The 18,551-nt window shown below is 39.6% G+C and overlaps 1 protein-coding gene across 2 annotated transcripts in view; it reads right to left on the reverse strand.

Moving 5' to 3' along the window:
* The window catches only part of LMBRD1 (LMBR1 domain containing 1), a 65,502-nt gene extending 56,388 nt beyond the window's left edge, over window positions 1-9,114 (reverse strand). For both annotated transcript variants that reach the window (XM_030267384.4, XM_030267383.4), the window contains exons 1-3: window positions 8,972-9,114; window positions 8,349-8,525; window positions 307-367 (exon numbers count right to left, since the gene is read on the reverse strand). In XM_030267384.4, coding sequence (XP_030123244.1) covers window positions 307-367; window positions 8,349-8,525; window positions 8,972-9,031 — 298 coding nt within the window. In that variant the 5' untranslated portion in view covers window positions 9,032-9,114. The remainder of the gene's footprint in view (window positions 1-306; window positions 368-8,348; window positions 8,526-8,971) is intronic.
* Window positions 9,115-18,551: the final 9,437 nt, after the last annotated feature.

An 18,551-nucleotide genomic window follows, 5' to 3' on the forward strand; every position in this document is an offset into this window, starting at 1 on the left:
ATATGTTAGGTGCCACAAAAGTTACAGCAAAACCATGTGTTTTTCCTTAATGGACCACTAAATACACACACAGGAAACATGTGAACCACAGTTTATACAACAGAAACCATTAGCCTTTTCAGGAACTGCCTTCAGTATGTTTGCATTACTAGGGGACTCTTTAAGAGAAAAAATATTCTCTTAAGAGCACTAAGACTCATGTTTAACCAAAAAGGGATAACCCAATCTGACCTCTAAAAACTTCATTATTTTACTTAAAGGTCCTATTATTTGAAAAAAAAAAAAAAAAAAAGCTAAAATACTTACTGTAATACCCATAAAGGACAGTGTCTTCTATTTGTCTTGAAACATTAGCATCAGCCCAGACCTAGCAAAAAAGGACAGAAGCATTATTATCAAATGTAATAAAAGACTACATGAGAATCAACTACTCAAGGACACAAATAAAGTAGCATTAAAAATGCTACTTCTAAAGAATTCCATGCTAGACTGCTACCAACTATGAAAACCACTGGGCAAACAGGAATAAGCAGAGAACAGTTTCACAAAAGGTTTTAGACCCAAAGGAACATTAAGTAGTTTTGGCAGTTTCCACATAGGTTCTGCTAATTCCCACAGTATCTTTATAAGAGTCTCTGAAGATAATCATAGAATGGTCTGGGTTGAAAGGGATCTTCAAGGGACCACCTAGTCCATCCATCCTGACACAGGCAGGAATGCCAGGTTGCTCAAAGCTCCATTCAACCTGACCTTGGAATGCTCCTGGTGATAGGCATCCACAACTCCTCTAGGAATCCTGTTCCAGAGATCCATCAATGTCACAATAAACTTCTTCTTTATAGCTAAATCTACACTCTCAGTTTAAAGCTGTTACATCTTCTTCTGCATCTACAGGCCCTGGTCAAAATTGTTTCTACATCTTTCTTATAAGCTGTTACTATATTGAAAGGCTGCAACATCTCCACAGTACCTTCTCTTCTCCATGCACAACAACCCCAGCTCTTTCAGACTGTTCACAGGAGAGGTGTTCCAGATCTGATGGTTTTTGTGGCCTTGTTTTAACAGCTTTCTTGTGCCATGGCCACACAGTTGGAAAAACTACACAATGACACAATACTTCCATCAAAGAATAGCGTTGTTTAAAATTTGCACATACAGATGCAACAATACTTAGGCATAAGAAAACTTTTTATTATGCTCAGTTATATATAATTCATTAACTTTTATTTTTATTAGTTATTACATCAGTTTAAGCTATCATCTCCTATTTCAGAAGTACAAGACTCCACTTTTTTGTTTGACGAAGACTTGAATTACATGAATATTCAACTTGGAAATATCTAATTTTACAAGTCAAATTCCAAGAGCACTTATATTCCTTATTTGAACAAAAGCAAAAGTAACTGCACTACTCAGTCCTGGGGAATGGTCCAGAGACCAGAAGCAATGAAAGTCAAACTGCAACTCTTAACTATGCTGGAAACTGCAGTCAGCCAGACAGATGAAATCAAGTTCTTGTGCCCATTCCCTCTCCTCCAAGAGAGGAGCTACTGGTTTAAGGAAGCTAATTATTTTATGACAGTCGTTAGCAGACAAACTCAGGGACTGAATACAATGGTCCAACGCTGCCAGTATAGATTAAACATATTTCAGAATTGTTCTAGTTTTGTGGGATCCAATCTATATGTGGTCAAGAGCAAGAAAGTAGTTACCCACAAGCAGAATTCTTTAAAAGCTGAAGAACACACTAACATAACTGAATTGGTGAAAAAAAAATCCAGTACTGTCAAAGCCTTTTTCCTTTCTGTATCCAGGCTTTGTTTCTTCAAACTGATAAGATCAATCCCTTTTAGTTGTAAAGACGCACACACTAACAGGGAGATATGAAAATGCAAAAAAGCACACTACTTAAACATTGCTCCCATACAACATAAAGACACTTTGTCATTTGGTTTATCAGTTCTCTCAGAACTGCATAAAGTAATCCGGCATATGGGCTTGATGACATATCAAGAACACATTTTCTACTACCTCAGAAAATCAGCACCAGTTTCCTTTCTCTTACTATATTAAGACTTCCAGTAGGTCAGTTTACATTAAGATTTTAAAATTCACTGTATGAACTAAATTAGATTATCATCCAGCCGGAATTTGAGCAGAACAATACACATCCATTTTGACATCTCATGAGCAAAAAATAAAAATGAAAAATATTTTAGCAGAAGGGGCAGAAGCAATACCTGAAGTATCTGCCAGGTACAGAATAAGTTCAGTCTGTGACGACTGCCAGACTTCACACCCAACAGCATTTTGAAAAAAATTTCTAGACATTTGGATTAAAATACACCACAAAATAATTGGATAACAATAAGTAAGGAACAGATACATTTAAGTCACCTCATGTTAAATATTAAGAAAATGCTTTCTTTAATCAAGCCTAAGGGAAAACCAAGACTGAACTGGACTGTGCATTGCTTGATTCCAAGTAGCTACCAGAAAAGATCTCTCCTATGAGCAATGGAGACATTTAAAATGCACAAAAACCCAGAACAAGCAAGAAAAGCAGCAGTGAGACCCAGAGTTTAAGAGGCACAGCCACTGTACAGAAGAGGTAGCTAGTAACAGAAATACAACACGGCTTAGCTGCCCAAGAACTGCTTCTCCTTCAGCTACAGAAGAGCACTTTTAACCCAATACAGATGTAGAACTTTAAACATTGCAATTGCTTTTTATTTTGCTTTTCAAATTAAGGTGCATACAGGACCAGAGTATTATACTAGGAAACATACACTACACCATATTAAAATAGTGAGCTGCTACATTACACTAAACAAACTCAAATTGCAAATGTGTACATTTCACCATTACTTACATCTGCCTCAGAATATAAACTTTGCATTACTCTGCATAAGAAGGATTTGTAATACAAGCAAATTCAATGGTATATCATAATAATTATGTCAGCTTTCAGTCAGCTGCTGAAGTCCCACATTTAAACAAACTAAAAAGCAAAATTCTAACTGGGAAATTATCCATATGCACACACCATCAGCAACTCAAAGGCAGTAACCACTTCATCTGAGCTGTTTCAAAGGCTAGTGAGAGCAGCACTGCCTCGTCAAAAGCAAGCACTGCTACCTAATTAGTATCAGAGCTCTGACAGTCTTAGCATCTCTGGCAACATACTAAACTGCTAGGTATAAGAATTTACTCAACTAGCACATCAGGACTCAGCTGAGAACTCATTTGGACAGCATCCTAGATCTAGTCTTTTTCTTTTCCATTCATTACAACCCAAGCTTACAGTATATACAGCAAATGGCTTAGAAGCACAATAGATTAGGGAGGTGAAAACTCATACTGCCTTCAACAAACAGTTTAAGGTGTGAAAATGGGACCATAAATTCTCTTAGGACCTGCAGAAATCGGGCATTCTGCACTGTTGTGCTGTTCTTCATTTTGTTCCATGCAGTTTAGCAAACATATATCACCTTTAAAATACCTGTACCAATGCACTGAACTGAGAGACAAGGGAAACCACAAATTGCAATGATACATGCTATGAGTATGATGATCCAGATTAAACTATTATGCTTAAGCATTTTGTAACCTAGGTCACATTAATAAAACATGTAAAATGTACAAATGCTAGTAAAACATTGCTATGTAAGTAAAGATATAAAAAGCAGCTTAAGACACTTAAAGCTCACCTAAATGCTAAATCCAAAGCAAAGCTCCCTTAGAAGATTAATTTTATAACCAAATTCATGGAAAATCAGTTACAATGAGCACTTGCTCCTACATTAACCATTGAGCAGTGTCTTTCTTCTCCCAGCAACTCTGTCCAGTTAGTGACTCATGTTAACATATTTTAACAGAACAGTACTATTCAAACTATACAGAAAACTTCCCCACATAAAACCATTGTAAGTTAATCTGACTTTCCACAGTTTTTGGTGAGGAACAGGCATGAATTTCATTCTTTTGTCCTCATTAAATTTGACATTTTTACTGTCACTGCTGTAAGACTTTCATGAGTACCCAGGGAAGCTAGCTCCCATTATCTGCAAATGTCCCTTAAGAAAGCTTAAAGTTATGCAACATTACAGGTCTCAGTATTTGTGATGTTTCATCAAATGTAGATGAAGCACTCATTCTTCTGCTTAGCCTCTCCCAAAGCTTAGGCAACAAAAGGAAGATGCTGTATGAAAGACTGGAGTCATAGTTATGTTATGAAGAAATTTCATATCCAGATCTCAGATCTTCCAGCCTGTTACCTCCAAAATGGGACAGCACCAGGATTTTGACTACCAGATGGAAAATAGCATCCAGAAACATGCACATCTCAGCCCCATCTGCCTAGCAACAATGTTTTGGCCAAGTATTATTGCTTCATAAGTAGTAATTCTTACTCAGGAAGAAGGCATGGTCTCAGTCAATAATAACTTCTCCATTAGCACCTTTCTGAAAGTAAAAACCCTGGACATTTCTAGTAGTTTTGTATTCTAAGCATCTACATAATGAGTTGTTCCCCTCTTACCTTCCTAAGATGCAAAAAACTTTAAATGGTCTGCAAAAAGTACCTCCCATTAAGCAGATGCTACTATTTGAACCATTAAGAGGACATCTGGCTTTTAACAGCTCATGCAGACACCCAGGGGTTGTGACACATTCAGTCTTAACCAGACTGAAAGAAATGCAGCTGGCTTTAAACTTCATATAGTAGCAAGAATTCATACATTTCAAAAAGAAAATGAAAGGTTTCATCACCTTCTCTGCCTTCTGCTAAAACAGTAGGAAAAAAAAGACAGTACAATGATGTGAGCACCCTTGTTTCAAGCAGTCTTCCTGCTGCAAGACTGCATCAGCTATGCTTTTATTTATGGGACTTGTAGGTCAAACTCAGAAAACTTGGGTTCCAGCAATATTACGGTTTTAAGCTATGGCAAGGTTTTCTTTTCCTATGTGTTAGTTGTAAGTTTTCAGATCAAACAGATCAGATGCAACTGGAATCATTCAAAGTCCTTTGAAATAAACTAAAGCACTGACATCGCTCACAGTCAAAACCTTCAAGCTGAAGTGGTTCTGTTGAACATTATTAGGACTTCACTTGCAAGGTAATACTCAAGTTTTTATTATCATTAAACCAAAATCCTCCTTTCCCACTTAACAGTACTAGGAATCAAAATAATCCCACCCTCCAGAAAAGGTATTACAGTGAATCCTACTATGCAAAACTTGCCAATACCAAACCTGCTCAATTCACTGAGTATAAAAACTTTAAGATAATATTTGATAACTTTTAAAATATGGTGAGATACACCATTATGTGCTAAATGCTACAAGCCTCTTCTACCATAAACAATAATTTGTAGTAATTGAAAGATGTATGAACAGTATCTTAACAGTCCTGTCGAAACGAACAAAGCCTCAAGGTAACAAAGGCTGACCAAGACATAGCATACAGCCCTTGTCAAGGAAGGCACTTCAGAATACATGATGGAAAAGGGCTACACAACACTTTAAAGTGAATTCCTCCAGAAAGCAGCATAATATTCCCAACCTTCAGAAAAAGATACTCTGCTTGGGGATTACAGTTTAGTCAATCTTCGTAGCCAGGACATACCATCTTCCCTTGTCACAGAACACACACACAATTCACAATGAGAACTTTGAACCATCAAAGCCTTCAATTTAACCTCTGCTGTTAGTGTAACATGATTCTCCAGGTTTGCTACAAGCTTATTCATCTTGTATACCCTCAGCTATATACACAAGTTGACAGCAGGGTCAGATACATTAAAAAGGAACTGAAAGTTCACATATAGTACCTCTTTCAAGTTGAGCACCCTTGTTTCTCATAACTTTTAACACTGATACCAGGAATTACAGTTGGGAGTAGAAGAAAAAAATTTTTACTTAGAATCTGGGAAGTGCCACTACTCGTTTGGCATCAGCTCTGAAATCAGCCAGTTGGAGTTTTTTTATTAACTACTAATTTATCTACAGAGAATAGCATCCACATCTGCTACCTGGATCTCCCTCAAAAAGTCACTAAGATTAAAGATTTAACTTACTCTGCCCATCCAAAGACACAAAGGTTTCTTGCCAGTCACAGTCCTTCAGACCCCAGCATCATTTATAGGATCTTGGAAGTGTTGGGTTTGAAGGAACGGTCCAGTAATCTTCAGGAAATATTCTAAACACAATTCAGTCTATCCTACTTGTGAAGCAATGGCAGGAAAGAAGGACATGTTACCAAGGGCAGTTTAAAAGCTTTAACAACTTATGAAGACCACAGAATGATACAAAATACTGAATTGAAAGGGACCATCAGGATCAGGATCCATCAGGACCACCACTCCCAGTCCTATGCAGGACACCTTGTGTCTCATTTTAAGATGTCAGCCTCCTACCTCAGCATTAGCCCTGAACTGAAATTACTGAATCAATAAAGCTGTGTTTACCTATATGTTTGTAGGTGCAGACTGATTTCAAATTCACCCAACTTAGAAGGCCAAATTAATATTTCTATACCATAATTTCAACACCTATGTTTGTATCAAATGCATTAGTGTCAGTTGATCTCATGTTATTTCTGCAAAGCTAGAAACTCAATTCAGCTGAGACTTAAAAGACACAGAAGAATGCTTCTTTAAGGCAATATGGAGCAACTGTATTTCAACAAGCCATGAGAAGTATCTACAAACATTAGGATCTAAGCAGGACAAAGAAGCCTCAAAAGCATAGGCAAAAAGGTACTTGACAAAAAGTCTTTACCACAAGCATGAAGGTTTGCTCTCAGTACAATTTTTAAATAGCATCTACCCACCTCCCCATATCACAGTATGTGTCCATTAACAAGGAAATCAGTTAATGAAAAACAGCATTATAAGTAGTTTTTCTTCTAGTAATTGTATTTCCTTGACTAAATTTGTAGTGACTGCATAACCACCTTTGATGAGCTGTTCTCGCAGGTTTGTTTCTAATCAGGCAAAGTATACATTAGCAAAAAGATGTCCTTTGCAACAGTGAATTCTGCTTAGTCCCCACCAGATGTGCATTTTTCAGCTGGACCCCACTGCATCATGGTTATTTCTCTAGATACTTAGGCTCAATGTATTTAAGACTACTATTTTCATTGAATTGCTAGAACCCTGACATACGAAAGATCTCTTCCATCTTCCATAATGACTTTAATTCAAAACAAGCAAGACCTGAAAACACAAACTTCTCATAATAACACTGAGCAACAGCTTAATTTATTAACCCTGAGCAATAAAGATGACAAAAAACACATCACAGCTCAATTCTAAAGGTTTCTCATAACTTGCATTTATATAAGCACCAACCAAAAAGCACTGCACTAGCTGCAAGCTAGTTTTGAAGCATTACACAGATCTGGCAAGACCTATATCTTCCTTTGGAAGTAAGACTGGAAAGGAATACAATCTGGTGTGCAGGCATTCACCCTTCTCCCACTCCATCATTTGTTTCAGGATCATAACTTTTACAAGAGATCCAGTTAGCCTCCAAACCCAAGTAAGTTGCTACTCAAATTAGCTACATGCTCCAGTTTGACTTCCTGTTACACACAATGTCCCCACAAAGACACAGAGCCAATACCTTCAAGAATTCTTCTTGAAAATTCAAGTAATATTTTAAGCATTGGGAAGATCTCTTCCAGAAATACTTAAGAGCAGATGACAGCAAATACTCATCTAATTAGGAACTCATTTTGCATAGCAACCCCCTACAGTTTATAAATGCAGTAATTCAGCTAAGGCTTTATCAGCCAAATAGAGATATACTACTGCATTCCCCTCTGCCAAGGGTTTTTGCAGCTTTCAAAACGCTTGTTAATTCAGGCTTTACATTGCAGGTAGATTACCACAGTAAATCTTTAAATGTTCCAGTACTAATTTTTCTTGCTGACAAAAAAGACAATTAGAATAATCCTAAATTACAAAGGGGCAGTAGAGTCTATTTTTGAACAAAAGGCAACAAATTTTATTCTACAATGCCCCATCATAATGAACTAAAAAGCAACACTTAAGCCATTTGTTTATATCTTCAGGACAGTACATTCACTCTTATGCACAAGAGAAGGAACAAGCACTTGGAAAAGAGTAGAACATCTGAGAAAGCATAAAAGCCAAAACTGAAATCCAGTTCAAATACCAGATATGACTGCTTTATGCACAGTACTTGTACCCAGCTTTGAGAAAACTCATGGCACTAAAACAGGTTTTAGCACTGGTTTCATACACTTTCACAACCCAGGAGCATCCTTTTGCAACACAAGTGCTTGCTCTGAGGAGGCAATTAACATTGTTTAAAGTCCATACCTTAAATGTACCATTTTGGTTTTTCATGTATGAGACCAAAAATATGTCCACTGGCAGGAGTGCTGATGTGATAAGAGCAACGGCCAAGGCAAAAATCGCTGTTATGGTAGAAATCACTTCACTTTCCCGCCGACTCTGATACTTGCGCACATAAATCCAGCAGAAAATTAAAATGGCCTGAAATACACGGGGAAACATACTTAGGAGTTGTGTATAGCAGTGTTAGCAAGTAGGCACTGACCTTGGACCCTATACGTACGACTGGTATAGCACACCTTTCACCTGAACACTCAGCACCGACCACACAAAAGTCACTCTTCCTTAAGAGCTGCTCGAGCAACACCGGACCACGCGGAAACACAAACAGCGCGGCTCGCCGGGCAGAAGGACAAGGCAGCCCCCGCTCCCCGCTCCGGGCTCTGCCCTGCGGCACCACCGCCGAGGCTCCCGCGGGAGCCGCAGGGCAGCACTCGCGGCGGGGCAGACTCAGGGGCACGGGCGAGGAGCCCGGCCGGGACGCCCAGCACTGGAACAGCGAGCGGCCGAAAAGGAGTAGCAGCCGGCTCCGGGGAGGGGAGGGGATGTGTGAGGGGGCACCGCAGGGCGGGAGAGCCGTCTCTCACCAGCAGCGCCAGGCCGAAGAGGCACCAGCCCGTCAGCAGGTCGGACGCCGCCGCCGCCATCTTGGCTTCCGTCAGCGGGAGCGCGGCCGCCCCGGCGAGGCGGCGCTTAAAGCGGGGCGGGCTCGCGTCACCGCGGCAACCGCCCCCGCCGCAGCCCGAGCGGCGCCTGCGCTGCCGGCGGAGAGCGGCAGTGCCCGCGGCAGAAGGGACGGGAGCCGGCGGTCCCCGGCCCCGGCCCGTGGCAGAGCGCAGTCATCGGGGGCAGGAAGGGGGAATCGGGGCCATGAAGAGCTGTCCGCTCCTCTTGCTCCCGAGAAGGGTTTGCCTGGTCCTCCACTCCTGGGGCCGGGAGGCTGAGACAGGGCAGCTCTCGGTCTGGACTGAGGGACAGCGGGAGGGGAGGAAGGGTGTTTGAGGAAAGGCAAAAAGTGCGCTAAGAAGTATCAAGCACTTTCAATCCTTTTTATTTTGGTTCTTGCTGTAAAAGTAGCTAAACCATCTCCCTGCGCGGCTTGCAGCGCCGGGCAGGTGTTCGGGCGGTGCCGGCGGGCCGGGGCCGCTCCCGCGGGGCTGTGCGGGGAAGGTGTGCGGGCGCTCCGCACCTCGGTGCTCCTTAACCGCGATAGTGCCAAACTTCGGGCAGCATCGCGGCCTGGTGGGAAGCCTCACTTCGGGACGCCTGCCCGGTGCCCGGCAGCCGTGGGCCGGGAGGGGTGCGGGGTTAGGCGGTGCCTTGCGCAGCTCGTTCCCAAGACTGGATTTGGTGGCACGGGGAGTGGGAGACCCTCATCTGCAAGGTGCTACTGCGTATCTTAGTCTCTACTTTGCTCGAAGTGCTGCATGCATGCAGTCATGGAATCATCAAGTGGGGAGAGCCCTCTTAAAGTGGCCGATTCGGACCGTCCACCCGGCACTTGCCGCTCTAACCCCTAAACCACGGAAGCGATCACCCAGCACCAGATCCGGACACGTCTTGTTGCATCCCCAGGGATGGGGACTCCACCACCTCCCTGGACAGCCTATTCCAATGCCTTACCACCCTAACAGTGAAATTGTTCCCCATATCTAATCTGAATCTCCCCCGTGTCAGTTTAAGGCTGTAAGTTTGGGTACAAAGGGGTTTGTCTGCCTGCCCGGGCCCCTGTCCGGAGCGTGGGCTGCGGTGCCGGGTGTCCGCTGGGTGCGCGGGCAGCTCAGGGCTGGAAATGTCTGAGAGCCTCGCTCGTTCCTCAGCCTTGGTACAAGGGACTCAGAGACCTAAGCAGGCAGGGGTGGCCACATTCATGTCCTGAAACAACAGATACGTTTCCTATGTTTCCATTTACTGTGATAACAAGCGTATTCGTGCCAAGAAAGACGAGATTGAAATTCAGACTCTTTGTTTGTAGCCTTGTGAGAAGAGACTGATTTGAGCAGGGGGAGCTCAGCCTGGGAGGAATGAACTTCCAGGTGCTGTGAGGCCAGTCGGGGTGATGGGAACTCCTGGTATCAACAGTGTTCGTGAACCAGATGTGAGGTCAAGGTAAATGGAAGGACTTCTTGTAGGCTCATAGCCTTGAGAGATCTGTTGATGAAAGGGCTGTGAGAGCCTTACCCAGACTGGATTTTTCCCCTGCTAAGACTTAATTTGTATGGGGGACCAATTATATGGGACAAATAATGTATGGTGGTGCTTGTAAGATGTATCCAGAGCATTTGAGACATGTGCTCAGTTAGACGAGTTCTGATGTGGTGGAATAGCTTTGTTACAAAGTGGCTGATAAGTTTTCTGGGCTTCAGTTTGCTGTGACAGTGTTGTGACAGCACTCACAAGTTATGAGTGGGGTGGCTGGGGCAGCAGGAGTTCGGATAGGCTTGCAGCTTTTGCAAGAGAGAGTCCTGTGTTTGGGAGGACAGGAGAATTGGAAGCTTTGGCTCAGATAAGTGGATGCGTGCTGTATTTCTTAATTTGTTTTCAGGGCAGTGTGAAAGGCACTGGCATGTGGCAGGATTCATTAAACAAGTGATAGTGGAGCTGAGGAGGGCTCTGGAGAGCTTGCAAACCTTGCAGGTACCTACCTGCAGGGGCTGTGCTGACTCATGGAGGGAAGTGTTGCTTCCAGGGGCAAATACCTGTGCCATATATTAAGTTACTGTGAGAACAGTGCAGGTGGCAGCAAAATGAAGTGGATATTCACAAGGTGCTTGGATGGTTGGTTATGGGTGCAGTTTTAGGTGAGCTTGTAGCATTGCAAGGAAGAGTCTGCTGGTGGAGAAGTGATATTTTTTGGGAGGCTTATTCTGGAGGGGCAGGTGTTTGTGCTGTGTCTTGTTTGTTGTGAGGGCAGGCACAGTAAGCAGGTGGCTGTGCAGTGGCAATGCAGCTCATGAGCTAAGTGCATAGTTCATGACAATCCAGGTGACCTTGTAGTCTGATAAGAAAAGCAGCAGATACTATAAAACTATAATTAATTACAGGTCAGTAAGCAGATTGTGTATGTCATTTTAGTTGTTGGAGGTTTAGGATTTTTTCTTTGTATATTTTACTATTTATGTGTGTGTATTATCTCCACCACAGAAAATATTTTCCTGCATGTCATTACTATTAAATATTTATGTTGTAATTCAAAATTGCCTAAGAACCCATGAAGAATTAAAACCCTCGAAGAGCTACATTAAAATATACTATTCCCAAGAGGGAAGGGAAGTAACTTACCTTTGGAGTATATAAAGTTTTTGTTTTGTACAGCACACCTTTACCAATAAAATATTGATATACCAAACCTGAAACTGTTTAAGAATTAAGGCTGCTGTTAAAATTAAAAAAAAAAAAAAAAAAAAAGGAAGAAATGCTATAGCTCTATACTACCACAGTTCTTTTTCCTTTGACTCAAATGTAACATGAATATTTATTGCGATAGTGAATAAACCTTAAGTGTACTTCAGCATGACCAAAAAATCTTTTTCATTCTAAACAGCTGAATTAATATTTTTTTAAAAAAGGTTTTAAAAAATCACACAAAATTATAGAGTTTCCACTTACAGAAAAATCCAATCTTTGAGTCTTTTGCTAAAATCTTCCTATATTTTTGCAGTAAATGCTAATAATAAAGAAATTCTCATCATTCTGTCAGATCTATTCTTTTTTGGTAAATATGGTTGATAACCTAGTTTTAGTTGGGTAGTGGGCAAGGTTTTCAAGGTTTCAGTAAAAAGTGTCACATCCCTGTGTGTAAAATGATTACTGTAATTCATCGTTTAAAGGAAGAACTTCAGTTTTTATTGGAATGGAAGTAATGCTTTTAAGTACAGTGCAGGCAAAATGGAAGTTTTTCTTGTGTTACCACTATGGTATCTGAATGTGTTTGTTTTTTTCAATACCATGTCACCACTAGCATTCTGAATGTTTTTGCTTATTTTATAAAATTCAGAGTTTATAAATTCAAATTCTTTTATCCATTATTTCAATGAAATTAGCAAATCTTTATCTGAGGAGTTATCTACAAACAAAATTTAGAGGACCAATTTATTTTTTTTTACCATTGGGTGGGACACTGCAGATGTCAACTACACAAAAAAACCCCTCAGTTTAATGGCAAAGCTAGTGGTTTTTCTTTAAATGTTCAAATAATGACCTTCGTCCATACACATTGTGCCAAAAAAAGTGCTATAAACATAAGTCTTAAAAATGGTATTTAGTTCATGTGTTGACTCTAGTGAGGATGTGGAAATTTCACCCATTGTTACTGCTCCTGAGGAACCTAAAACTAACATTTTTCATGCCTGCATTCACACAGCTCTTTATGTAAAAGGGTGCTTATGGATAAATTGGATATCAGATTCCTGCGTACTCACATTGTCTATTGACAGCACTTTGTTTGAGGATACATTGGTTAGATATTTCTTGGCATATTAGTGTCACTGTTGAGTCAGGGATGGAAAGAAAGACTCCAGTCTTCAAAAGGTGAAAGAAGGCCTTTAATAGAAAGTAGCATGTCTTTAATAACTCGACTTGCTAAGCTGAGACTTCGTTGGTCTCAAAGTGAAAACCTCTTGGTGAACTATGAATAGCACACTCTGGAGAATCATATCTATAAACAACAGGAGCAGAAAGAGAAATAATAATTGTTTTAATTATTTTCTTTAAGTTTCCCAGGCTCAGCCTGGGAGAAATTATCTCTGTTCTTTCTTTGCCTGAACTGAGAATATCCACATATCAGGGCTGTGTTTGTGTTTCTCAGTCACTGTAGACAGCTTCTAGGGTGGCTGGATGTAGTGTCCCAGGTCTACCTGCATTTTACTCAATTGCAGTGTTATGTCATGGAGTGAAAATGAGCAAGGACAGAACAAAATTTTATAAGGCAGTGGGGTCAGTAAGACTAATCACTGTGAGACCATGGGTCAAGAAATAAGCAATGAGGCAACTGGTCACCAGCACAGAAGAAATATTTCCACTCTATACAAATAGAAGAGCAGGTGAGAAGAACAAATGTACTTTATTCTGCAGTAATTTAGTGCTTGAGAGAAGGTAGATGGTTGTGGTATGAGCCAGCTAGTGAAGTAGCATCATTAATACCAAAGTTATTGATCACCTACAAGTTGAAAGCTAGTGTGGTGCCACACTGAGTGCATGGGATCCTCATGATCAGCAGTGTTGGCTGCAGTGCTGTGCACCAGTGCTGTGTTTCCAACAGCCAGGTTAAGCTAGCAGGGTGTACAGAAAGATCTCAGTAGTTGTCCCTGTTGTGCTGTTCTCTCCTACACTTCAGTAGTGGATGTACCTCTTTTTGTGCCTACACATAGAAATCTGTCGTGTGCTCCTTCACACTTCTTTGCTCTTGCTAATAAAAGCTTTTTATCAGGATGCCATCATGTGCAGCAAGATCAGTGAATGCACTAAAGAGTGGTAGTGGGTAGAAGTACTTGTGTAGGGAATCATGTGTGGAGTCAAGAGTGAGAAGCATTCAAAAAGTGATTTCTGTAAAGGTTTTCTGGGCATGTTTGTAGCAGGGGTTGATAACTGCAAGCTAATAATGAACTGTCTCTAAAAATTTGTACTGTACATAAAAAAACAGGGAGGATTTTAGCACGTCATTGAGATAATGTGTGAATGAAAATAGAATAAGTCTGAAGAGAATGCTATTACTGTATTCCTCAACAAAACCTTATAGGTATTGTGGTGTTAGTAACCAGTGTGAAAAAAATAAAGAATTATATCACTTCCCTAAATACCATTCTCCTTTCCCATGCAAGATGGTTACACAATGCCAAAAAAAAAAAAAAAAAAAAAGAATTAAAATAATTTTGTGTTCTAAAGAAAGTACATAATTTAAAAAGAAACTTTAATTATAAAATCTTTGCCTAAACAGAACCATTATAGTAATTCTTATGTATATAGGAAATTAATCCAAACTATAGAAAATGTCTTAGGTGCTACTTAATAACTTGTGAAATTTACTTTTACTAAAGTATTCATATGATAAAAAGACAGAGAAAGAAGATTATTGGTATTATAGAAATTAAAGTATATGAAACAAGACACCATCTTCATTTTGACGAGGACAAGGGATTAGAATCATGCTTGAGCTGGATAGTGTACATACCAACAGGGAGCAGGTGCTCCTTCTCGCTTGACTGAGCTGCTCGTGTCACCACTTGATAATCCCCCAGGTTTGAAGGGGGCTGGAAGTGTGTGGCCTAATGGCAATGCCATAACTTAAAGTTCCCTTATTAACTCTACTTGTTTTATTTTTTTTTTCCTCATGTTAAAAGAGCAGATAGTGAAAGTGGGTTTAGCAATATTTGACAAAACATGTCATGTTATACTTGAAGTTGTAATTATTCTTTATATTATGTGGCTGAATCCAGTAAAACCTGTAAACCTGATGGCACAGAACACATTGGACCTAGTACTCTCCAAGTACACACAATTAACCATTGAGAATAGTAACAAATTCCTTTTAAGTGCTCAACTTCTGTGAATGAAGCTGACTGTAACTTCTTGAAATGTCTTTTGTTTGATGTGATGCTGTAGTTCGTTTACCACTGCTGCAAGCCAAGCTAGATTTCTGAGACTGGTGTGTCATGCACCTCTCTTCCATCACTGTACTTCAGTGCTTACTTAGTCTTACTTAACCAGTAGCACAGCTTTAGATTTCTTCATAAATGTCATTAATAGTTAATTTTCACTCTGTGAGTTTGATTTTCTGCTGTACCAACAAACTTGGATGTCATTTATCACTAGTTTAATATAGAAATAACAAAGTAATGCCATTTTCATATTCTTGCTGCTTGTATTGTTTCCTTATCCTAAAATTTTACCTTGTTTCACGATCCTCAGTCATGCCTATGTTTTCAGAGTGCTTGGATTTAGTGCAGTCTATCATTCTTTTTCACTAAGATAAACCTCATTTTCCCTTTAAACATTTTAAATATCAGTAGTTTATCCTGATATAAAAGTATCAGTGGTTTTATCAGTGACTCAACCTTTACATTAAAATAGGGACAAGGTTTTATGAACCTTAAGAAAATTTTAGTTTGACTTTTACTGGGTTTAAATTAGCTCAATTCTTATTTTGGCTAAGAATAGGGAAGAAAATAGTTTTCAAAATAAGTAATAATGTAATGATGAGAAAAAGAAATGGTTCCATTGTTTTGGGAATAAGGTTTTCTCAATAATTAGTGGAACTGAGGGAAAAAATGCATGAAGTGGATAGACATAAAGTGGTAGTTTCCCCAGCATACACATCAGCACTGGCACACTGTTTTTTGGGTAGCCCAAGTCAAAGGCTGAGTCACCATTTTTGGAGTATAAAGGTAGGCTTTCTGTAGTATCAGTTCACTTTTTCTGTCCATTTAGCATGTCTTTCTCAACAACAGTTTTATAATAAAATCAATGAAATAATTTATATAAATATCTTTTATAAATTTGTATAATCAATATATATATATTAGTTGAAGTACTTAAAATGCAAAGGCCAGTCCCTAAAACTTGTGACTTTCTAACATGTAAAGAATAAGCTGTCATAGTTTGGGACTAGTAAACTCTTAATGAAAGCCCAGAACTGTCACAAGGTGGAGAGGAATAACTAATCTGTGCACTAAGATATGTGTGTATTTTCTTGTTATGGTAGTATTGAAGAAGGGTAATAGGGTTTTTTCTTTAAGTTTTTATTTATTTTGGAATAGAGGTCATCCTTCTAAAGATCACAACATGCAAATAAAAATAAGTTGAGTCAGAAATTTTGAATTAATCAATGGAAAAAATTAGAGTGGTTTTCTTTTCATGAATTACTAGCAACTGCATGGTAATGTTTATGGAGGTTTTTTTTTTATTCTTGGTTCATTGGTTTGCTTACTTGAACAAAACCAGAATTTTAAAATAGGAGTCTGAGGGCAGAAGAGGTGATTAATTTCTCCAGGACATAGAGAGTGTAGGTTATTTTCTTTAAGAAGGGCTGTAAAAACAATTGAAGCCTTCAAGGATTTCATTTTTTTTTTCCTGAACTCAATAATTAAAAGCTTTTCTGAATGTAAATTATAGTTCTGCATGAAGTGTTAAGAACAAAAGTAATGTGAATTTCCACTACAGAAGTGTGTGGACATTCCCACAACAAAAATGAGTTTTCCCATGAAACTTTCAGCCTTCAGTTTTCAGAGGAAAAAAAAAAGAATACCACAACATTTTTATCACGGCACTAATCAAACAATGAACTGACTCCTTCATCATATTAGAGCACCTACAGTACAGTTTTTTGCATGTTTGTCTGAAATTATTAAAGATACTGCTAGTCTTTTGTACATGGGAAAACTGGAACCAAGGCATAGACTTGGAAGGAAAATATTTGGAGATATTCCCAGGATGCACTGAAGAAATACAATGGAAAGTAAGCAAAACAATAGATTAAATTCTGACCTGCTGAATTTAATGGAAAAGCTGTCACTAGGTTTAGCTAAGTATTGATACTACTGGGAAAGGCCTAGTGTAATCATCATTATGCTCCATGGACAGTGAGCTGCTTTGATGTCAGTGTCAAAAAGTTACACAGAATTTTTGATAGTTCAGGGAATGACAAGTGTGAGCAAAGTAAGGAGTACCTTCTTGTGCAAAGAAAAAAGTAAGTAATTTGGAATCACCACCTTGGAAAAGATGCTGCTCAAGGAGACGTGATAGAATTCTATAAGTTCTGACTGTCACAAGGCACAGAGAATAGAAAACAATTAGCCATATTCCTATCAAAAAAAAATGGGCACAAAATATATCAACAATCAGCAGACTTAAAAAGAGAGTGCTTCATAAAATTTAAACAAAAAGATACTCTTAACATAAGATGATTTGAATACCAAGTATGCATGTGTTAAAATTTAATAGAAAAATTCATGGATGAGAGGTCTGTCAAGCAGTATTAAGCACTAGTACAGAGAAGCAGCTTCCAGCTCAGAAGGCCCCTAAGCAGGGGACTGCCAGAACAAACAGGATTTGTAAGGGAAGATTGTTGAGCTTTCCCTGTTTTCTTAAGGGTTTGCTGTTGACAGTAAAATGTCAATATAGGAAGCCATAAGGTCTTTCAGTCATTTCACTTACTATCTCTCAGATAGTTCAGCTCCGTATGCCTGTTCTAGGACATTAACAAAGGCTGGGGTTTGTCAGTTTGATGGAGTTAGATGGTAATCTTCATGATAAAGGTGAATTTCTTCTGGCTCAGAAGACTGATTCAAAGCCATCTACATTATTTAAACCCAACATATGGACTGCATAAAGAATACTGGGCATCAAGGGCTGTCTAGCAGCATAGGAGAGGTTATTTTTATAATGAACAGTACAAACAGGTGAGCCTCATCTCTCAAAATAGCCCTGAAGCCCAGGAGGACAAGAAGTTGCCTGTTATTTCAAAACAGGGAAAAAAAATAGGCTTAATGCTTCCATACGTAAAGAGACATTTGATGAATCTAATTTTCTCAGTTCAAGAAACAGACTGATAAACTGGAGTGGGTTCAGGGGAGGGTCATCAGGGTGTTGGACTGTGTAGTACTTGTTTTGTGTGGAGGAGGGAGGAAGCTGGGCTTGTTCAGCCCACAGAAGTGATGGCTGTGGGACTTGAACTGCAGGCTGGCAGGGAGGCTGGCCAGACAATGGGGTGAGTGGGGTACAGTAGGAGAAGTGACAGTGGACAAACATTAAAATAGGAGGATCTGATTGAATATATGGGGAAACAAAGTGTAAGGATAATTAACCAGAGGAGGAAATAACCCGGATAGGATTTGCAACATCTATTCTTGAAGGTTTATAAAATTTGACTGATAAAACCTTGAGCAAGCTGGTCTGGATTCACTGTGACCCTGTTTTGAGCATGAGGTTGGATGAGAAATGTGCTGAGAGCAATTTCTAACCTGAACACATCAGTGATTAATGCCACTGACACATCAACTGTATTTAGGTAGAAGATAATATTTTGGAGAATGAAAAGGAAATCATTATCCTCAGCAATTACACAGGAATTGGATAGCAGAGCAGTAGCACAAAGAAATATCCTAGAGAACAAGAATGGCATGGGATTATAGCTGCTGACTGTGAAGATTTATCATTAAGAACTTTTTGATC

This window comes from Taeniopygia guttata, chromosome 3 (assembly GCF_048771995.1).
Source record: "Taeniopygia guttata chromosome 3, bTaeGut7.mat, whole genome shotgun sequence".
NCBI lineage: Eukaryota > Metazoa > Chordata > Aves > Passeriformes > Estrildidae > Taeniopygia > Taeniopygia guttata.